We start from the raw sequence: 24166 nt of genomic DNA, 5'->3' as shown, positions 1-24166 counted from the left end.
TATTTTGTTTTCCACTACCTTAATGATTTTTGTTTGTAAGTGATGAAGAGATTATTTCATGATAACTTATATGCGTAAATTACAGCACAGCATTTCTAATTTACTACTTAACTTCATCACTTAAATGCTTCAATAGTTCTCGTTTAGCTTTGATTATAGTATTAGAATGGCGTATGTCAGATACACCCAGCATATATAAGTGGATATATTTGACATAAGCAGATTATGCGTGTCATGCTGGTATTCACTACATATGTACTTTCGCATTTACTTGGTTATTTTGCTTAGAAAACATGCTGTATTAAGGGATGGAGGGAATGTTTCTCATGCATTGCTGTCTGCCGATTCTCTTTTATTATCAGTAGGTGTTTTTGGAAGAGCCTTCAGGAAACAACTTCACTGTTGTTACTAGCAGTCTTTAACAACTACCTAAAGTTAGTTTGTATGTAAAAATTAACTTCTATGTGTGGTTACTATTGTCTGTGTTCACTGTATTGACAATGATAATACCATCTGCTTTGTCAGCCTCCTCTCCCTGCAAAATCTCATCAGATAGTCTGTTTTTCTTAACTATGCAGAACACTTGCCAAATTCCACTGGAACATATTTAATCCTCAAAATACATGCTAATGCAGTTAATGAAAGATTTTGCAATTTCAAAATTATTTAATTCCTGGAATGTTATACTTTTCCCACTTTATTTCTTAAATGTGTACAAGTGGCTGTGTATGTCAACTTTTCATCTTTGTTTTTAGTTAATCTATGGTGTGGTTGCTGAGTAATCTGTATATATGATGTACATGTTTTTATTTGGGTGTAGTTCTTACCACTGCTTTTTTTTTTTCAACAAAATCTGTATAGCTGTTTTCTGTTGTGATGAGTGGTATTGAATCACTGGAAATATCTTTAATAAGGCATGAAATTTATCTGCCATTTTCTGTTCATGGAAAAAGAGACTTTTTATTTCCTTAATCGCCACCTATCAAAAAATCTAGTGGTATCATCTTGTGTACTGGATGAGATAGTGGCAATTGTTCGAAGTATTTCATGAAAATATTTTGACTGAAAAAAATGGGGAGGGGAGTGTAAATGTGAACTGAAAGACTATGTCTTTCATCAATTCCTGCTGTTATCTTACTGTTGGTGGCAAATTTATTCATGGTCATTTTGAGTAAAGAGAAAAACCAACCTGTAGGTGCACATGTTAGTTCTCTTAAAAGTAGTCTATGAGTGTGTTTGTGTGTGTATATATACATGTATATAAGTATACATCAGTCCAGCTGCTCTTGTAAAAAAAAAAAAAAAACCAAACAAAAAAAAAACCAACAACAAAAAAATGCACAACAACAACCAACAACAAAAACAGACCACAAAAAACCAACAAACCAAACAAACCAAAAAACACACACAAAAAACCAACAGCAAAAATAACACGACAACTTTGTGACAAACTTGTCATTGTGAAAATGGGTATTTGGTCACGATACATTAATTGAATAAATACTGGAAAATGTTACTGCTAGAAAGCATATTTGGAGTAAGATAGGGTAAATAGCCCATTTCAGTTATTTCTATTCTCCTATAAAATGTTTCAGATTAAGTTTCTGAGAAAGTAGTCTCAAAGCTACCTATCTATAATGTTATACTACAAAGTTTTTTCTTTATAAAACACTGAATTACCTAACTGAAAGTATACAATCTTACCTTCTTAAGTTTTAATATGCTATATTTTGTTTTACGGTATCTCAAGTGGTTTTATTCTTGTTTCAAGTTACAGGCTTTCAAAAAATCTAATCAGCCATATATATCTGAAGTTATTTATGATTATCTAAAACTCATCTTAAAGCAATTCAAGCTGTTTCTAATAAATGCAGAAATATTTTATAGAAAAAATAAATTTATTACCAGTATCACAAAACAATGTTCCTTTAAAAAGAAAACAATAAAAAACAACTGCAAATTTGCTAATTTTGGTAGGTCAGTGAAAGCTTTTGTTGGGTTCAGAACCTTGACTTCTGAGTCTTTATGACGTGTTTTGTCAGCATGGTACTATTCTTTAATCTTCTACAGTAGTATTTCCAATTTAAGTTTGCATATAAGTATGTTTCAGTTAAATGCATTATCTGCTTTTCTTCATCAAAACCATGCATGGAAATAAGTACTCAAATTTAATTGTAACTTTAAGAAATTTATCTATATTTAGGAGTAACATTAATCTTGCTTACAGAGAGTACTCACATGTAACAAACAACATCATGAGTGTCATACACGTTCATCATGCTTTGGTTTGAATGCCTTTCTCTTCTTGCTGCAGTTTCTTTGTGTCTCTTCATTATTTCCACAGTTAGCACTTGTAACTGTGTCAGGTTAAGTTATCTCCCAAATGGTCTTGGAATAGGACTATTATGATCTGAAGGCATAGAAAGTTCACTCCAGAATGTCTAAACTGAATGTCAGCGTTGCAGTTTAGGATAAAATTACCAGATGTTCTCCATTATAACACCCAGTTTTCAGTTGCTTCTTAACCTTGACGTATTTTAACCACTGAACCATCCAGAGTATTGGTCTTCAGCTGCTTTTTATTTGGTGAGAAAAAGCATGTTAAAATGAAGTGAGCAGGAAATGCTGCTCTCCATACTTTTTAAAAGCAAACTAAACCACCAGGACATTTTGAACCACATTTTTGGGATGCGTTAGTTCATTTGATGTTTTAGTATAAAATCCGGGAGGTGATCTGGGTTTGAGAAGGGTGAATATCAGGTACTTTTCTGTCTTCGTGATATTCTGCTTACAGCCTGCAGAGTTACATCTAATACTTAACTGAGTTGTAAAATAAAATACTGTACTTGGAAAAAATATCAATAAGGGAAGGGCTAAGCTGTTTTCTAACTGATGTAAAAGTCTGAAGTTTTTGTGACTTGTTACAGTTTAAAAAAAAAAATTATAGAATTCATATATGTAAAGGCACTCTCAAAATGGAGAACATGCTTTCATTTATGGCATAACTATACTAAAGTGGATTTCTACAGGCAGTAAAGAATTAAATAACATCATCAAGAGTGGACATTTATGGTTACAAGTACTCAGTTGTAGTAATTGCAGTGTTTATTTTAAGGAATTCACAGAACTTATGTGACTTTTTTTCTAAGTTGGAGATCAAAAGGTGAGACCAAATGCCAGATTACTAGAAATGTAGACACATTGCAAAGCATTTATTGTGGATTATTGGTAAAGAAAAGGCTCTTTTTGTGTGTATTTAGAATTTTTGCTCAATTTAAATGTTTATTACTATATCTTAAAGTATTCTTAGTTAAAGTCAACATGAAGCACACAGCATCTTTTGGTTTTGGTATGAAGAACTACTGAGATTTTCCTTAAAATAATGTTTAGGTTGCATATAAAACATTTATACTCAGATATGCATTGTATCCAAGGAATATGTAAGCTTTCTAAGGTGCTTTTTTTTTTATTTCCTTAGGTTGAACTGGACTTTAAGAATAGCTTGTTTTGGCTTTTTTCCAGTGATAAGTAACTATGCAAATTCAATGTATAGAAAATCATTGGAACATTTTTTAATAAGATGGTAGAATAAATTAGTTTTTAATTGAGCAAAATAATTGTTTAACCAAATGGATATGCCTATGTTCTTTTTTGCTAGATTTGGATATTTTAATCAAATAAGGTTTTTTCAAATTCTTCTGCACTAATGAAGGAAATAATTTTTTTTTTTTTCATCAGATAAATTAGAACTTGCCATATCTTACTTCCAGGTTTCAAAGGAAAACACAAAATACAAAAGACACAATAACAGTATGAAATTTAGTACTACTGCACTCCCTCAAGTTCCTCAGATTTTAGCTTGCATGGAAAATTTCTTAAACACTGCATTTCCCATAGGCTGTAAAAATCAGACACTTCTTTGCAACCTTTTATTAATCAGCAGCTTCGAGTCTTCAGCATAGTTTTATTTTCCTTTACTACTACTGTTCTGGGTGTAGGGGCTGGTGAGGCATAGAAGGACTGTAGAAGCACCTGGTCTGCTTGCGAAACAGTTGTTCTATGCATAGAGAATGCAAGCTGGTTTTATCAGTGACTTTCTGATGCAGTGGAGTTGTTAGGTAGAATAGCAGATAGAAATTTTGTCAGCTCTGGGGAGCATCAGTTGCTGCAGAGTAATCATTAATATCCCAGAATAGGCGCAAACAATGGGATTTAGAGCAACTTTTTTCCCCTAATATGTTTGTTTCTGCTTGAACACCTTCAGTAACAAAGATCCTCATGTACAGAATCTCTCAATGTATGCTGTCTGTCTCCTTTTCTTAAGAGTGTGTATTTTGGGCGTTTCTCAAGGAAAGGCAACAAATGTCTTACTGCAGGATCTTGCTTGTGTTTTTTGTACGTGCTGGAAACTTAAGGCTTGTAAGGTTAGCAGACTAAGGGAATGGGAGTGACAATGCAGAGAAACAGGCAGGGAGGGAGAGCAACATGGTGTAACAGGTTGGAACTTCAGGAAAAGAATAAAAAGAAAATCAAAACCCAAACAACTTCAGCACCTGAGCTTTGCTAGATACTCCAATTCTTGGCTTTTTATGAATATTGTTAGTGTTATATACTTTCTGGTTCCCTCCATTGTTCCTCAAATGTGAAGGATTCTAGGTGGCGCATAGGATGCTTTTGTGTTTATTCATGTCACAAACACATTCGTCTAGAGGTTGTTTCTTGAGTTCTGATTTTGAGTTTGTGTAGGAAGATTTGCGACCTCAAAACCTTAGTTCAGCTCTTCAAAAACAACCCAGGAAAATAATTGTGAAATACAGCAAGTGAAAATGTTTGACATATAAAAATACATTGAGTATAGAGATGCATTAATGTTGTGGAAGGAGAGACTAACTTGATGAAGGAAAATCAAGTATTTGATTGCTTTCTCTGTACTGTTGCTGAAGATGCAGTTAATCTTAGCATGGGTCATTTCTACTTAATTTTTAACATATTCTCTATTTCCAACGTGTGTGAGGTTGGATACATTCAAAGTAATATGGTCTTAAATTGGTGAAACTGGTTTGTGAACCACTGCAGTTTATTTTCTAGCAATTCACTGGGGGTAAGGTGAATCCTAGAGGATTAGACAAGTGCAGAATGAGAAAAGCTGTAAGAAATTATAGGTATATATTCCTAGCTTTGTCTCTGCACAAGTGTTAAAACAAGCAGTCTTCCTGAGCACAGGTGTGTTATTTGTAGGGAAACATAAGGTGATGAAGAAGAGTATGATTGGGAGAGAGTATGGGATAAAGAGCATGAGAAATATTGAGTTCAATGTGACAAACAATGGTCTTTGAATTTGTGGGATGTATCTGGTTCCAGTAGTTCTGTTTGATGGTCTAACTGGCCTGGCAGGTAAGAGGAGCAGTACCTTGTGATACAACTGGATTCTGATAACACTTTTGAGACTGTCCAACTAGAAAGCTTAGTCTACACTGTGTTCCTGAGTTGTGGTCTGCTGGTCACTACTCTACCTAGTCCCTTCACAAGAGTCAGAATTGCTTTTTCCTTTAGAGTTCTCAGCAAGGACTTTGAGATGGTAGTCTGAGGGAACTGAATACTGACAGTGATCCATCGGTACAAAAGCTTGGGAATCATTTATTAAAGCAGTAATTGGCTTAACCTGTGGTAATTGGTTACTGATGACTTAATTAAGACTGCACCTCAGGTGGGGTCCTGCAGAGTCCTCCAGCAGCTTGAATCTCTAACACATTCAGGAGTAACTTGGTGAGATAGAAAGTATGCTTAGAAAACAATTAAGTGATACCAAATGCTTTTAAAGATGGAATTAAAATTCACAACTCTCTTGAAATTAGTGTGCCTGAAGTCAACAATGTGGAATTCGTTACAAAACGTAGAGGATTTGTTGTTATAGGGGGTATAAAATTGCATATGCAATTGAATACAAAACTGGGGAAAACTAGCAAAACAGAAGTAATGGAGAAGAGTATGGACGGTCAACAAATGTTGAACCAAACATTAAAACGGAATTTTTTGGGAATGGAAAGAAGCTGGGATGCGTTAATAGGAATGCGGCTTGTAAGATATAATTGTTCTGAATAACTTAACCTTGTTGAGATCCCAGTTGAAGTATTGTCTTGTCCAGGCATCCTGCTTTAAGAAATTAACAAATTGGAGGGCCCAAGAGAGGTAACAAGAAGGATCAGAGTTTCAGAAAGAATACCTATCCAAAAAGGTTCAAGGTTCTAATGCACACAGTGTGGGAAGAAAAGATGGGGTTGAGCTACATTGGAACAATTTATGAAGGCTCTTTATAAGGAGAATATTCTGGGCGTAGCTGGAAAAGAAACTGGCTTAATGTTTTAAGTCAGCAATTTTTCAACTGGAAGCCAGAATTCTAAATAGTTTTCAGACAACATGAATAAAGTTGAAAGCTTGAGAGTAATACAAATTCCGGGGTTTTTTTGTTAGTATCATAAATTGTTCTATTTAAATTTTTTATCCAAATTATCTTACCTTAGAATTCGATTATTCTTTTAATCATGATTCAAGCTAATAAAATATTAGAGGCTGCTGTTTTTTGGGGGGAGATAAAGAATGCAGTGATAGTCACCTTGTGTGTTGGTGAGAAGAGTGGTTTACAGTCAGGTTTGCAATATTATTTTAGCTTTACCAGTGGAATGGGATAGATATCTAAAGGTTTAGTGTGCAGGAGTATGGTTGTGGAGAAAGGCAAGCGAGATGCTGTTTATGTAAGATAGTGGTATGATTTTGGTATTAAGCGTGAAATGTGTAACAAATGCAGGATTTTGATAACATTTCAAGTCTGAACTTTATCACTTGTAGCTGGTTCATTGCTTTATTAGGTCTTAGTGAATCTTCCTTAATTTCCTATGATTCACAGTTTGTGTATGCGTTCACAAGTACCTTTAATCTGTATTTTTTTTCCCCTGACAGTTGATTCAGACTTCAAAATATGTCTTAGTTTTTTGAGCTTGGAATATTAAATAATTTTGGGAGTGCATCTTCCCTATGAACAGTTTAGCCATTGTGAAACATAGTTTGTTTTGCTTTCGTGGTTTTTTTTTTTTTAAGAACTTTAATTTGCTTCTGTTCATGTTTCTGCTCACTCCTAAATCATTTCTGGTCTTTGCAGTTTTATAAGAATTTCAAATATGTTGAGTTGTAGTACTCAAACCCAATTTTAATTAGCTGAGGAAATGAAAGCTGACTTCTTTATAATTCCATTGAATAGCTTTGTTTACCAGGATCTAAAATACCCAGACTTCTGTCCTTACTGAAGAGTTTCTGTTCTTAGTATCTTCTTTAAATTCAATCTTTGGTCTGAAATTTCTAGGTTTATGTATCCTTTGAGCCTGGCAATTCATCTTTGCGCTGTAGTTGTCACAGAGTACTGCTGTATGTTCTTAATTGCTACCCTTACTTAGTGCTTTTTTTATTTATGTCATAATTTCCAGAATGTGTGATTGAAAATAATGAAAGAGGAAAAACCCTGGAGAATAACTAGGAAATAATGTTATGTATGGCTAAATGGCGGTATTACTGTGTTAAGTGTAGGCAGGGGGTAGTCTGCTGATACTGAAGTTAGCCAATTAAACATAAAATACTTGCTCTATTTGTATACACAACTGAAGAAAGGATACAACTTTAAGAAACAGCATGTGCTTTTGTCATGTGTCTGTGTATACATATATATATACACATACATACACACATTTTATATATATATATTTATTTTTTTATATATATATAAAAATATATGTGGCAAATACAATGTTTTCCAGAAATGTTGCCCATGAAACCTAAAGTGAGTATGTAACAAGCCTCAGTTGTTTTTTTTGTTGGTGGTGTTTTTTTTGGTTTTTTTGGGGTTTATTTTGGGGTTTTGTTTGTTTGTTTGTTTTTGTTTCTTTTTCCCCTGAAGGAAATACTATGGCGTGGGTAGATAAAGAAGAGTTCCTGTAGATGTGGGTGGCTAGTCAGCAGCATGCTGTCCAGATCGAGCCCACCAGAACAGCATGGAAGGGTGAAAAAGAATGTTTTCTGTGGGCTCCTTAGCTGTAGGCAGGGAGCAAATGAATAGTGGAGGCCTTTCCTGAAGGCTCAGTGCCTACAGACCTACATCTGGCACCCCATCAGTCCCACCGCATGGAAGTTGTGTGCATGTCTGGTCATGCAGCCAGAACCTGTGCCTTTCTGTGATGTGATTCGCGTTGTTGGCCTACTAATGAGCATGTCTGGTCATGTTAGTGGTGAGAGAGGGTGGTTCGTAGTTTCTGTAAGAGCACTTAAAGAGGAGGAAATTAGGACTACCGCTGCCCTAGAATACCGGATGTTAAACTTAAAAACCTATTTTCACCTGAAACCTGTATCCCCCAAAGGAGGGGTCGCATAGGCATCTAATGTATGAAAATAGTGCTTATCTCATTCTTTAACTTCAGGTATTCAATATAGTGTTCTGAAAACACTTGATGATATTTTAAAGACAGAAATACATCTTGTTAAATTTTAAATTAATCTTGTTTACTTGATTTTATAGAAATAATGTTGGGTTTTTCTTTTCCAGTTTAACTTTGTTGGAAGAATCCTTGGGCCCAGGGGACTAACAGCTAAACAGCTTGAGGCAGAAACAGGATGCAAGATAATGGTCCGAGGGAAGGGCTCAATGAGGGACAAAAAGAAGGTAAGCTCTTGAAAGGTAGTGTAGTTTCAGATGTGTAGTTTTATTTTCTAACAGGGGGTAAGCTCATGTCTCTCTTATTTGTTGTGTTCTTACTATATGCTTTTTTGTTATCTAGTGTTTTTACAGACTTGGTAAATAACACAACCTGCCCTAAAGAAGTTAAATGTGCATGCTCCATGATGGTCAAGTGGGGAGTCTAACTAGCAATTACAGTAATAACTAACTTCTAATTGTGTCATGTTTCACAAGGTAAAGGTAAAAATTGAAGTTAAATATATTTTTCTAAGGAAGAGCTGTTAACCTTAAAGGTATTCTTAAAAACTTTCTTGTATTGAAATACCAAAGTAGTGATTTGTGCAAGTAGTGTGGATTGGAAAAAATGTTTAATGTGAACATTAAACATTCATATGGCAGGGAATTCTCTCTGAGTGAGCCAAGAAGCACTGTGTTTCGGGATTTGTTTTGTGTTTCGGTGGAGTGGCTGTTCCTTGCCCTGTCCTGTAAACGTACGTGCTCTGCCTGTATATATAGGGGAAACTGCACTATTCAGGACAGAGCCATCCCAAATATCAAGTTGCTCTGGTGGTAACTGCTGGAACTAATTTATTTTTGAAGGTTTACTTTCTAGCTATTTCCCTCCACATCTGGTTGCTACTGCTGAAGATACACCAGCATCTCCACAACAGTTTTGAAATGTGTACTTAAGAGTACGCTTTTCCAATTTGTTCCCATAAGTATTATTTCTTTTGGTTCTTTAGTTAGAAAACACCCTCTTTTCCTTATCAGATCAGCCACATAATACATTCTATTGATACATATGGAGCAACTAACAGTTAAAATAGTGTTTGCCCAGTTAAAAATCTCAGCCTTCCCAGAGTTTATGCCTCTGTCACTTTCAAACTTCATTTGATACCTCTTGTTTTCATAGTCTGCTGTAATTCTGTCACCACCCTTTCTCTTATTCTACCTATAGCTCTTTTGGATGTTTAGATTGCCAGTTTTTGAGCTAAGATCTATTATAACCTAGAGAGTTTTTTGTTGTCTAGGTTCTGTAGAAATAAAAAGGTGATATTGTCTTAAATGCTTGATTTATGAAGGTTTCTTTTTTTAAAACATTATAGTTTATGTCCTGAATTCTTTCTGTCTCTTGGCTTGAGGTACATTTAACATATAAATGGGTCCTACTGTTAGGGAGTTTTAAACTGTAAATTGATAAATAGAATTTGTAGAGTTGATATTTTTGGACAGGATTGTGAAATACAGTTTTTCTATAACTGGGGGGTGGTAGGAAACATTAAAATTTCTGAGTATTACAATTTCAGCATGCTTCACCTGATGTACCAAATTGTGTGGGTGTAGATGCTATACTTTGAAACGAAGTGTATCGTTGCCAGTATGCGAACAAACTTAATTACATAGCTATGTTTGTGACTGTGAGAAACAAGTTCCGGTCCGAATGAAATAGGCTCAGGCAGAATCCTCTGTGAAGCACACTTTTATTCATGTTCTTGCAAGAGCGGGTGACCTAGCAAGTAGGCACACTTCCAGTTCTTGAAACACACCTTTTTATTCCCTAATCCCGGCCGAATTTTTCCCTCCCCTGTTTCCCATTGGTGGGGTACTCCAGGGTTCACAGTCTGTCCTAGGTGCCTAAAAGTCTTCCCACATGTCCTGCCTCTGTTTACTTCTCTTTATGCTACACCTAAAGAGATTATCTGACTAGTTTATTTCTTTCCTTTTTGGTAACAAAAAAATTGCTTAATGTCATTGGCCTTGGTTAAATGTTTGACTACCCTTCTAGACACTAATCCAGTAGGAATCAGTTTGTCCTTGTGTCTGTGTGATAAGAGATGTTCTACAAGGCTTTGCTGGAGCCTCTTTGTCTTAGTCATTCCCTTATCATGTCACCTCTGATGGAAACAGTTTTTCTCCTCTGCAAAAGCAATACCTGCCTTTCTTACATGACTATTAACATAGTAGTCAGATTTTTGTGTATTCTGTCATATTATTTTAAAAAAATTGCCTGGGGCAGGAGATTTAATGAAAATATTGCCTCCCTTTAAGAGTTTTCAAACTTCACCTAGTTGTTATAAGAGAAGACTATTTGATCTACTCTTGAAAGCTACCTTAAAAAAAAGTGAGTTCTTAAAAGTTCATTCAGCTTTTTTCCCATTTAAAAGACACTGTGTTTTTAGCAATAATACAATTCTTCATTTATGGGCAGAATTTAAGTTTATTGCTGCTTCCTCTTTCTTTTAGGAATGGTAATTCTAGTTTGGGGTAGTTCATCAGAAGTTTGGTTATGTAACATTTTTTCTGAATAGAAATATTAGTTCTGGTTCATTTATGTTCATAGATACCATAAGCTAAAACACTTAGGCATCTATTCTTCAGAAAGCTTATAAGTATAGATTGAGACCCCAAGTTTAATGGTCCAGAAATAACCTCTCACTGTTAGTAGCGAACGTATGTATATTTAAGATAGTCATTAACAATGATGCTTTGATACAGCCTTTAAAGTTTTGCAGATTGGCTTTGCTGTGTGAAAAGCATGCTTAGTTGTGTTAACAATAGCTATACTTGCAAGCAGCTACATTAGTGTAAAAAGAAAGAAAAAAAGTGCATCTGAGGCCTCAATTTTTCTTTTGAAGAGACCCATTCCCCTGTAAACAAACTGATCCAGTTAGTGCTTTAATACCCATTACCTTTTCTAAGTTGTCTGTTGTCTGATGTTTTTGGAGCACAGAGCACTTGACCATTGATGATTTCATGAGATAATACTACAGTTAGTGTTGAACATTAAATAGTTTCATATATTTGAATGGTATAATAGTATAATATATTTGAATACCAGATAGTATAATATTGGTTGTAAACCAGTGTTGAGTGCCAAATAATTTTCTTGATAAAACCTATTTTCATGCCATCCATTCCTAATATTTCTATAGCTCTTTTGCTCTCTTGAGGTGATTGGTATTAGTCAGTAGTTTATCTTTTTCAGGTTGGCCTTTTCTGTTGCTATACCATTGTTGCTGCAGTAGGAAGAATTTAATAAACATTTATTGTGATGCAGTTTGTGATTCATCCCAATAAGATGTTTCTTTTAAATATTAAGATTTGGAAGCTGTATTCAAGACATGATGATCACAGACTAAAGTAAGAAGGAGTGACATTTATCAGTTTGGGAGGAAGGACGCTTCCTGCTATTGGCTCTTGCCTCTTTTCCTGATCAATTATACTTACAGATGAATTCCATAGACTTGCAGTACAAGGTGACCAGCTTCCTTGGCAGTCAGTGCCTTTTAATGATAACCACCTTTTATTTTCTCAAGGGGGTTCTCTCTTCACAGGTTCTATTTCAAAATGCTAGTGCACTTCAAAGTGTAAAATACAGAAGTAATAGTATTCTCTCATGGAAGGTTAGGTTACACTAATTGTTTTTTAAACCCCATTCCTTTTATCTGGAGTCAACATTATTTAGAAAAGTGAGTATTCAAGATTTTTCCAGTTTTTGACTGAATTGCTTTGAAATTTGGAGGATATAAGAAATGCAGGTTAACTTGTATGTATATTTTGTAAGTATACTTCATATCTGCAAACGTGATTGGCCAGTGCTAGTTATAAAAGAAACCTTATTGGATGTAGGAAGGAATTAATTACTATACCAATCTGTCAACCTGTAATGTGACAGCTGCGTGGTACTAAATACCATCTCCTAGAGCAAACTAACTGTCTACTTTTCTCTTCCTACCTTGCTAGTTGTTGTAGAATCCAAGAGAACATACATAGACTGGCACGCTGGAAAATAAACCATCCTGATTTGCTCTGTAGAAAATGTTACTCTCCTGTGTGAGCCTATGAACAGAAGTAATGAATTAGAAATCTTTGTCATATGGCCAAATGACTTGAAGTAGCATCAAATCTTGAAACTTGATGACAAATTTCCCCCAGAAAGCAAGGGAAATCCTCAAATCATTTGTATCTGAGGCTCAGCTGGTAATCAGAACATCTCTCTAGGCAGCTTTAGACAAATTTAAAATCAAAACCTTAATTACTGAGAATATTGTGATTAGAGCCTGGAGGTACTTGAAGGAGATTATTGGGGAGGGGAGAGGGGTTACAGACATTCATCAAAAGCTAATTAATGTGTAACTTTAATAAGACCAAGGCATTTTTTGCTTTGTCTGAATGCACCTCTCATTAGGTAGTGAGGAAAACTAGCAATTTTCACACTAATCAAAGAATACTGCTTAATAAAAGGGATTACTGTCCAATGATGGATAAGCAAAACATTGTTTTTTGTCATCTCCCTTGTCTTACGTGAATTCCATAAAACAGACATAGACACACCCATAGGGAGTCAGTCAGCTCTGTGCTCTTGAACATGCTGACTGTCATTATGTCACTTAGAGGCGTAGGCAGCCTTACTGCATCAGGCTGCTGGCTTGTGGCAGTCTTGGTCATCTACATTGTTTTTTTCCCACTTCTTCCTGCTTTTAATCAAGAATCTCCTCTAGAACAGTGTGTGAGGAGAGGGCATCATGAGGAGGCATCTCATTATGATACACTTTTTTTTTTTTCTTACAATTGGTTATTTCAAAGAGGAAGACAGGCAGCTATGCAATTGTAAATTTGAAAAACTCAGTGCCTTCAGCCACTGCAACAGCTTGAAATCTGTTGCGCTTTGCTTTGCATTAGATTGTTTGAACTGATTTGTGGTTCCTGACCTACAGTTTACTTGTTCCTACATCACTGTTCACCTTGCAAGCAGAAATTATATAAGGTTTCATGAAAGACAGGCTCTCGGTTAGTACCAGTCTTTCTCTTTGGCTGGTGCAGAGTTGTCATGGTAAATAGATAATTCCATTTCTTTGGATTCTCCAGTTTTGTTTTGCTTTTTTATGGTAAGGCTATAAGGGAATTAAAAAATTATCCTTGTTACCTACACAAAGCTTGAGGAAAAGATTAAGGTGAAAAAATGTAACTGTCTCGTGATACGTTTACATGCTGTATAGAATTAAAGTAATATATATTTGTAATATTTTAATACCTCTTCATCTCTGAAATACCATCAGATACACTTTGATTTCCAATGGAAAGTCTTAGCTTATAAAGTGAAGTTACTGACATTAAATAACACGTACTTTGCAGTGCGTCTTCTTAAACAAGCCCTGTTATTGCTACCCTGATTATAGGATGCTCATCTTTTACATTCTGTGAAAAGTACTATGTGTGAACAGATAATAAAGCTATTGTGATGACACATATGTTGAAATGAATCATAGAATGGTTAGAGTTGGAAGGGACCTTAAAGATCATCTAGTTCCAACCCCCCTGCCGTGGGCAGGGACACCTCCCACTAGACCAGGTTGCTCAAAGCCCCATCCAGCCTCGCCTTGAACACTTCCAGGGATGGGGCATCCAGAGCTTCTCTGGGCAACCTGTTCGAGTGTCTCACCACCCTCACAGAAAAGATTTTCTTCCTAATATCCAATCTAAATCTACCTTCTTTCAGTTTGAAACCGTTAACCCTCATCTTATCGCTCCACTCCCAGATAAGAAGTCCTTCCCTGTCTTTCCTGTAGGCTCCCTTTAGGTATTGGAAGGCAGCTATAAGGTCTCCCCAGAGCCTCCTCTTTTCCAGGCTGAACAACCCAAACTCTCTCAGCCTGTCCTCACAGGGGAAGTTCTCCAGCCCTCTTGTCATCTTTGTGGCCCTCCTCTGGACGTGCTCGAACAGGCTCATGTCCTTTTTATGTTAGGTGCTCTAGTGCTGGACCCAGTACTCCAGGTGGGGGTCTCGCCAGAGCAGAGCAGAGGGGCAGAATCACCTCCCTTGACCTGCTGGCCACGCTGCTTTCGATGCAGCACGTTATGCGGTTAGCCTTCTGGACTGCAAGCACACATTGCTGGCTCATGTTGAGCTTCTTTGTAGAGAATTGTTCAATTCTTGAATTTTACAAGAAAATAATGTTTTCCTTAAGTTTTATATAAGATTTAACAAACGTTTCTTCTTTGAAGTAATTTATTGCAAAAGTGTTTCACTTAACAGTATGAGGAACGCTCTTACTTTCAAGATCAGAATGATTTTATTTTGAAGGACAGAAAAATTCAGGTGCCTGAGGGCCTGAAGTATTATTGCAAAGCAATATTAGTCTTTCAGAAAATATTACTGATATGTATCGGATACCATGCATCTTTTAAATAGGTTTGTTTCATGCATACTTTTGCTTTTTACTGGCTACATGCTGAATATATCCAGTATGTATTGGATATATTTCTCCATGTGCTCAATACAAAATTGCAGCTTTGTGCAGATTTTAACACTGTTAAGACATGTTCTCCTATGTAACTTGAAAAATAGCTAAGGCCTTTGGCTATGATCAACTTTGACAGCAAGACTTGGTTATATATCATTTTGTTCCGAGAGCAGTTAAATTGGTAAATAGCTAACTGGTTATTGAGCTAATTAGATATGGAAATAATTGACTTAATGGTATTAAAGAAGTATTTTGGTAAAGACACTGGAAGCTGTAGACTGGAGGAGTGTAATCAAAGCCACGCTAGTAGAAAACAGCCTGTATTATACCTTGCTTTCCTTTTATTTGTCTTTCCTGTCAGTTCCCTGTGAGCAAAAAGCCTTATGATCAAGAGGCAAGAGAATCTAGGTTATCTTGAAATTGGAGAAAAGTAGCATGAAGTGTAGTGGAGAAGGGATGTATCAAAGGAATCTTAAATCATTGCTTGAACATCTGTGTGTAAACAAGACTCTATTTTATAAATTAAAATTCTATGTCTGTTGAACGGTGATTGACTCATCTTAATCTGTACCATGGTAGAAACTGTCTTTCTGCAAAATTACTCCTAAGCTTTTGTTAGGTGGGAAGCACAGAGTGTGTTAATTGTGTTATAAAAAGTTGACTAGGCTACAGCTCACAGCTGTTTGTATCTTGCATTTGAATAGAAGTTTTGAAAGGCTTGGGGGACAATTATCGACATTTTACTTTGTCTAGCAAAGTAGTGAAAGAAGTGAATGGTTTAAGTAACTAAAATCTACAGTAACCTGAAAGTTTTTCCACACTTATGCAGCAGAAAAAGATGAGAGACAAGTTACTGAACCAGGCGAGACTTTGTTTTAGCAGAGTACGGGCATTCTTATGTACAGTCATATGAGTTCTTAAAACTTTAATCTTCTCTTGCAGGGGTAATAGTGTTGAGTGTTATCTAATAATACTCAAATGGGGAATTCGATTCTTGCGAGATTCCACGAATGATGGATAGATGCAGAGATATTTCCCTATTTTCATGATGTTCTGTGAAGGACAACTAGTGGTTTTGCAGACTTTACCACCGTTCTCATTTATCAGCAATGCTAAACTCCTTCTGGATTCTAGATTTTTCTATGCTATGACGTTAACCTATCGGGCTGCCCTTCAGTGGATGGTTTAATGTTTGGTATATGGCTGGATTTCTTTGAACTTTCTTAAGAGTTAATGCTGAGATATTATAAGTTTGCTTACCAGAAAAAGAATTGTGTTCAGGGTTGCGTTTTGAGTGTGTTTGAGTATCGTGAAACTATGCTTGGATTTCTGTGTGGGAAAGACTGTACTTAGTTTGAGGCTCATGGGAATTTCCCTGTCATGTGTGAAGATTGAGTCTACTTAAATGTGGGAATGGAGGCAGAACCTGTTGATTAAGGGAGGAAAGCAGCATGCCTGTGTGTTTTCTGAGTAGGTTTCAGTTCTTGGCAGCTCTTGGTTCTCTGTGTTTCTGGGGGGGATGCTGGGAGGCAGAATACAGGTTGTTGTTTACCATCCTGGATATGGCTCCTTAGGGTCAGATTTAGCAATTTTATTGAGACTGATAGGAAGATTTTTGCATGCAGCAAAGAGTAAGCGCAAAATAAGATACCACTATTGCTGAAACTAAATACTTAAATTAGTAATTAAACATTTAGAAGATAGAGATATTTGATTTTCTGCTATTTTATCTTCCAGATAGCGACAAGTAATCTGTAGTGTTTCATTGCAGTAAGATACTGGATTCCTTTTCAACTTGGAAAAGTCTACTGTATGATAACAATCACAAATCGTAATTCCTAAAATGTCTGAGTGGCTTGCCATTTAAACTTGGTTTTAGATGGTGACAGTTTTCCACTTTTCTCAGATCTGCTGGCTCTGTGTTAACCTTTGTCTTGCCTAGACTTGGATTAAAACAGATGTTATTAATCACAGGTTGCCCTTTTGCTGGGTATGGCCTACAGTACAGTATACTAAGGATATGAATGAAATTCAAGTAGCTGTGTAGATGTTAATGGGTATGCAGTGGGGCAGTATTCTTACTTTACAGTTTATCTAGCTATAGTTGCAAGATTTTATTGTTGGTCTTTACAGTTTTCAGATAGAGAGGGATTTATTGACAGCTGCATATTTTTATTAGCATTTACTGAGAATAATTAGCAGCTTCTGTCTGCTAATTATTCACATTTTTCACATCTTTTTGGGCAGTAAATGGGGAATGTTTTGATAAATGCAGGACTTGCTGAAGTGCATGCACACTGTGAATTTATCTTAAAAACCCACATATTTAAAACTCATAACAACTCGGTTTAAAGTATGTGTTGAGTATCTGCATGGAAGGATGAAAATTTACTCAAATGTTTGTTAAGGCCAGGTACACAAATCTTGTTTTCTGTTAGAGAAAACTTTGTACTCTCACAGCAGTAGAACACGTAACTTAGCAATGGCCAGTGCTGAGCTTGCCTGGAGACTGTTTAACTTAATAGAATCTGACATTCTGTGTAAATTATTGGGTTTGATTGTTAAGTGCCACAAACTTGCTATGGAACACACACAATATACAGTATTCATGCTTGCTTGATGAATTTGTTAATTGAATAATTCTTGATTGTAATTGGGTTCTTAAATCAATTCAATAGTATATTCCTACAAGACAACGAGAACCTTGTCCTCTAACCATAATGGCCTGAAATGAAAAAAAAAAAAATAAAAAAAAATTAGGCTGGTTTTTGGTGTTGAAAGTCAAATCTGCAAAAGAGTGACTTCATTCAAGGCAATAGCTCTCATGTGCCTGACAGAATGGAATAACTGGCAGCTGAAGTAACAGGAAGACTTTGGCTGTAAGAAAACAATGAGAATATCAAATTCTTGGTTGGTTTCATTAGAAGATGTTACAGAATTATGTAGAAAACTTGAAGAGAATGGGTGGAGACAGTCCAGGAAGGAGGTGTCTAGTTGGTACAAAAATGTCATGAATTTGCCACAGAGTTACTGGGAAGCACCAGGATATTTTCATGTGTGACAAACTAATATTTCTGGGGAATGAACATATCCATGGTAGTGTAGAGAACAATTTAAAATAATTTACGGAGCAGTTATATTTTCATAGCAAGAGCTATGGGAGATTTTTTTTCTTCTTGAGTCTTTGTAGGATCATGAATCTCTCTCTTAATGTTTCTATTCCTTTTGTTTTGAACTAGGGGAACTTTTTTTCTTTTTGGTCCTCTTTCACAAACTTCTCCCTTGTTTCATAAGTTATATTAATTTTCCTTGCTTTGACATGGTTCCTCTGAGTTCGCTAGGGAGATCTTCTCTGGCTGTCTTTTTCTATCTTCATCCTTGCTGACCTCCTTCTGAATGGTCATGTCCTTTATAAATCATTATAATAAATGGAGGATTAATGTCCATGGTGCTTCATTTATCCCCTGAAAATATGTTTTATATATATATATATATATATACTTTTTTATATATATATACAATTTTTTTAATATTTTTTATATATATATTGCATGAAGGTAGCGCATAGTAACTGGAGTTAAAATAGTGAGGGAGTTGAGTAATTCAAGCAAGGAAGATAAGGCATAAGAAAATCAATGAGAGACTTCTCATGCTACTAGCTAATTAACAGCCAAAATCATTTTGCATGCAGAAGACCATCTGAAAGGCAAGAAAAAATTCAACAGCAAAAATATCATAAAAGTATTTCCTAAGAGTCAGGGTGACTGGTGAATTTGCACTTGACTTGAAGTTACTGGAATGTGAACTCTGAACGTAGTAGCTTGTGAAGAGAAGTGGAGAGTGTGAAGTGATGCAGAGTGTAGATACTGATGTTGCCCTCAGACTTGGCTAGAGGTTTCTGTAGGTGATTTGTAGATGTGACATGAGGAATGAGTAAAAGTTAGAGGTTAAGATTAATTGGTATCTCAACTGCAATACTTGAAATCCCTCTTGATTCCTGAGAGAAGTAAAACAGGCAATGCAATTATGAACCAAAATGTCCTGGCTTTTATGCATCATTTTGCAAGTGTACTGGTGGTGTTTTTCCGTGCACAAGTGGAAGGAATTTTTTTTCTTAAGCAAAGAACAGCCTGTTAAATTGAATGCCTTGGTCTGACATGTGGCCAGTGAGTGCAATATAACCTAAATGTTTGATATAATACATATTATGTAAACTATGATAATAATTTTTTCTGTGGTTAGTAAGTCTTGTTCAGGTGTTACTTTATTTCCAGTCTTTCTCTACTATTCTGACCATGTGTCATGGCACGAGGTTGGTGTGACTGCTTCCAGTGAGGGTAACATTCCATGGAGGCAAAAAGGAATTGGATGTTCTGGTGTGGGGTTGTTTAATTATTTGGAGGGTTTTTTTTAAATTACTTTCTTTGAGTGTAGTTGGTATTGTGGTGGTTTTCTTTGGAATTTTTTTTTCTTTTAGCACTGTTGATAGCAATTTATCTTAAGAAAACTTCTTCCAGCTCAATAGCCATCAAAATCAGACCCCAGTGTTATGAATAAAAAGCTGAAAACTGGTCTTTCTGTTCTCCTCTCCTCTCTTGATATAGTATGAGTGTTGTACGTGTATCATCTCTGCAGTCTGGAACTATGGGAACTGTTCCCAAAATCATGTCCAAAGCATGGACACGGTCTCCTATTTTTCAGTATTTTTTCTCCTCCAGCTCCCATGTTTCTACATATCAAAGTGCCGGTTCCTTTTCTATGAATAGGATCTTTAAATTCTGAATGACAAATACTGACATTTGGGCCTAGATAAACTTTTTTATTCTTTTTTTTTTTTCTTAATAAATGTGATTATGTACCTTAATTTATTGGTCCTTAGAGTTTCTGCCGTGGTGGTACTTGAAAGTGTAAGGAAAGAAGTGCTGACAGCACCTCGTCCATTCTGTGTTCACTTCAGCAATTGCATGTTTGTTTTGAATAAGGAAGGAGCATTTTTTTGAAAGATTGGCCCCCCTAGCACATTAATACAAACTCTGTCACTACTTGTATACAGTTTGGAGTATCTTTATAAGTGGTTATCTAGATGTTCAGTCCTGCAGCCATATAGAAACGATTAATGCTTCCCTGGCAATCAGATGTTGCCGAATGGAATGACAAACCACATTTAGCCAACTGTCTGAATCCACCTGGAGTACCTGACTGATTTAAATGATCCACTTGATGGAATTATTTGGGAGCCACTTGAGATACAGTACTATTGATTTCAAATGCCCCAGATATTTACAACCGTAGGTATTCAAGGGAATTTAATTTTTAGGTTGCTGGGGATCTTGGGGTGTATTTTGTTTTAAATAGCTTGCTGAACTGACAAAACATACTGTAATATATAATTTGCAGAACTAAAAGCTAGTAGTTGACAAAGAAATGTAAGATTCTGAATGAATTTTTATGGAGAAAACTATAGGTTGTTTTGTGTTGATAATATCATGTTGTATTCACTCTCCATCTAGTGAGTTAGTGAGCTTCAAATGACCAAAGCAGTCTTTGAGGTGGCTTTGAAACAATCATTTATGTTTCAAGTTGATAACACTGCAATTGAATGTTCACTTAAAATTTTGCCTGACAAAAAGACCCATACTGTAAATCTGTTAGCTCATGCTGACTCATAACAGAATTAATCAGAAAAGGTCTCAAGAAAAGCTGTGTTAGAAGCCAAAATAAGTGATAAATTTTATAGGTATTAATGCAGTTTAAAATACTGAAACTCATCCGAAAATTAGTCAATATTTGGTGAGGAGACAAGGGTATTGCAAATGCCAAAATTGTTTTTTGCAGCCCGAATAGTGAAATTTTTCAGTATCTAGCCTTTTAAATGAAAAGTTCAATCTGGCTCGAAATACACCTTTTTGGGATAGTTAATTTGGTAGTAAAATTAACCTTCCCTTTAAAAAAAAAAAAAACCCCAAAAAAACCCACAAAAAAACCAAACAACCAAAACAAAACACTTTGCCATTTCTAAGAAAAATTTGATACTTTGAATTTGCCATATCTTCTATATGAACCTGAAGAAACAAATGTTTTGAAGAGAAGAACATACTTCTTATTGATTATGTGTTTCAGTTCTCTTAAGGAGGTCTGATTTTACTTGGTTACTGCAGGCTTCAGGCCTATTATTTGCGGTCTAATTGAATACATGTTTCCTGACTTATAGTAGAAGAATCTACCAGGTAGAATAAACTGTAATGGTTTAAAATTAATCATATTTGGCCTATTACTTGTGTTCCTCTTAAAACCCCTTTCAATTGGCTGGTTTTGCAAGTTGGAGTACGACATATAGTAAATTTGACTAAATGTTGTACCAGCAATCTTGCCACATAAAGAAACTGCCAAGAACCTGGCATTTTGAGTATGCTTTTTGGATCCTGGTCTTTCACAGTAGTAGATACAGGATTTTTCCAGTGTCTTCCTTGGGAGAAGCACATAATAGATAGGGGAGTTTTTGCAGGGGAGGAAATATTTGGGTTCCCCTGTCAGCAGTATCAGTCTTTACGTCAGGCTGTAGTGGGTAGGAGTTCAAATACGCAGGTTCCGTTTGCTGCTCAAACGGTTGTTTACAGTGACCCTTAGGGAAGAAGCAACACAAGGGATATAAACATTGCATGGACAGCAACAGCAAGCCGACAGGCAATGAGTCTTGCCTTACTGGCTGGTTAAATAAGGCTCCCTTATTGCAAGAGGAGGGAAAGATAAAATCAAGTCGAACATTTCGCAGGAAAAAAATGAAGCAAATTTGAAGACCCTCAAAATGTCAAATAATTTGTCACGCGCATTCATCTGTTAGCTCATAAATGTCAGTTCTTGTAAAAAAGCCTTTCCAGCTTTTCTTTGGATCTGAGTTTCCAGAACATTTCAGGCCCTACAGCTGGGCTTCAGAGTTAAACTGGTTTTTTTTCAGGTTTTTAAGCAGACCTCTGAATCAGGCATCTGTTGTAATTTTTGCTGCTCTCCTGACCTTGAAAAAGGATCCGTGCTCCTGCGAGAGACATCTTGAAGGGTGATTGGCAATCATGGAATCAACTAGGAAAGCATTTTATTTACTTCAGTTACTTGGCTTGAAAGCTAAGCCTTAGGAAAGAACTGTTTCAGCTTCCTTTGTTAGTGTGCATTTCCTCACAGCTGAGTCACTGAAAACACAGGCTTGCTTTTAGGGATCTCTTTTCCCCTCCCATTTGCTTGGAGGAGAATTTTGTGATCATTTAGAGAAACGACCGACCAGCCCCTGCCCCAATCCCATTTTATTCCTGCTTCTTTAGAGTTCTGCAAGAACAAGCTGGTAGATCATAGTTGTGGGTAACAATATTTTATAGACTTACCCATCTAATATTGCAGTAGTTCTGCTTTTCCAGGCTCTTCAGAGCTGCTGCCAAACATCCTTTCCTATCATTTTAACCTGTGATCAGTGGATCTCTGAAACTGTGGGTGCTTCTAGAGGCCCTGTGAAATGTGTCACAAAGAACCGAGCTCATATATGTGATCCATTTACATGAAATTGTAACTCTGCACTTCTAATAGAACATGTCTGTGGGCCCTCAAAAAAGGGGTGTTCAAAATAGCTATTCTTGCCAAAATTATACTGACCGCGTGGTTTCATAGTTACTTTCTTTACATGAACATATTTTCAATAGACAATGTCAAAATTATTGATACTCAGTAATTAGCAACTTTAGCTGTGAAATCTATTACCAATACAGTATCATTAAACATATGAACTAATGAATTTTTGTTAATTTGAAGATGTTGTGAGCTTAGATATTGATAACAGTAGTGGGAAAAGTGCCCAAAGAATATGATACTTAGTTGCAACTTAGTTAACTCCTATCGTGTATATATTAAATTAATTGTAAGATCGTTTTCATTCCCTGATGAGCCATGTTCTGGGTAATGTGCACTCCCCTATTTGCTTCTAAAACCCTGATAAATGCAATCTGTTGGAATGTTTTTAAGACAATAGCTATTTAATGAATAGCTTGTGTGTACAGGAGAAAAGAATAAGCTTGATTGCTTACAATCTGACATTTGGAAAAGCATTTTTTTAGATCTCCTGTATTTGCATATCTAATTGCTATGTAATCAAAACTAAGTGAACTGTAGCTACTTGAAACCAAAAAATGAAAGGCAATCATCTTTACAGGGGGAAATATCCCACTCATATGCAAGCCTGTCTGAATATTAGAATTATATTCTTCTTGTGTTTAATTATAGGTGTCTGACTGAGCAGTAAATTTATGCCTGTGTATTAAAGGAGTGAATGTGACCCTGAAACATCAGCTTTCCTTTGTTGAAGCAAAGCATTGGCATTGAGAGAACTTAACAGTGTTGTGTATTTTGGTGATAAGGGATTGTGCCAGAATAGCTGTTAATTACCTGCTTTGTTTGATATGGAAAGTCGTGGTTCCGCACTTTTCTTCCCACCAGTGACAGTACTCAATTAAAACTTGTATTAAACAGTGATAATGCCCTCGTTTATCTGGTGTGGAAGACGTGAGGTGAAGAAAATTAACAGGATTTTTTCAGCTGTTTGGAGGCAGCTTTGGTTTTTTTTCCATGAACCTAGTGACAGTAAAGAAAAACGAATTTTGTCATTTTTCTGTGTGGTGGGTTTTGGTGTTTTGGTTGTTTTGTGTTGCATCTTTTTTTTATTTTTTTATGACTCTCAAATCTTGCACTTTACTAACAGTGTCTACAGTCGAACTTAAAAAAAATCCTTAACTGTAATGTGGAAGTTAAAAATTCAGAAGACGCTTGCCCTATCCTGTTCCGTGTCATTCCTTTTTGTGAAGCATCTGTTGTCATGGGTCCTTATTTCACCGGTTTTTGAAATTTTATTGTATTCCTTACATGTCAGAAAAAGAGGCGTTTTTAAAATTAAATCTGTTGTCTGAGCTTTTCTTTTACAAATATTTGAAGCATGTTTTTTTTCTAAAATTCTGTTAATACTTGTTATTTTATAAAGAAATGTCCTCAGATCTAGTTTTGCAAAATTTTGTTATCAGCTTAATATTTTCCCCTTAGATTTCTTAAGTATGGGACAAAACTGAATGCAGTATTTTGGGTGGGAGCCCTTCAGTCTCAGATAGGATTCTCTAAGTAGCAGCTCTTTTTTGCATATCGAAACAGAAATAACAAGGGGGGAGTAAGGCAA

At 35.9% G+C, this 24166-nt stretch overlaps 1 protein-coding gene across 10 annotated transcripts in view; it reads left to right on the top strand.

Annotated features, from left to right (window-relative positions):
- The window catches only part of QKI (QKI, KH domain containing RNA binding), a 161335-nt gene that overhangs the window by 58853 nt on the left and 78316 nt on the right, over window positions 1–24166 (top strand). For all 10 annotated transcript variants that reach the window (XR_010070310.1, XM_063329184.1, XM_063329182.1 and 7 more), the window contains exon 3: window positions 8588–8704. Coding sequence is in view for 9 of the 10 variants with exons in the window: in XM_063329184.1 (XP_063185254.1) it covers window positions 8588–8704 (117 nt within the window). In the remaining variant the exon portion in view is untranslated. The remainder of the gene's footprint in view (window positions 1–8587; window positions 8705–24166) is intronic.

Source organism: Chroicocephalus ridibundus, chromosome 3, assembly GCF_963924245.1.
Source record: "Chroicocephalus ridibundus chromosome 3, bChrRid1.1, whole genome shotgun sequence".
NCBI classification, from domain to species: Eukaryota; Metazoa; Chordata; class Aves; order Charadriiformes; family Laridae; genus Chroicocephalus; species Chroicocephalus ridibundus.
Note: the sequence above shows the minus strand (reverse complement) of the source record. Positions and strands in the feature narration are given on the sequence as shown.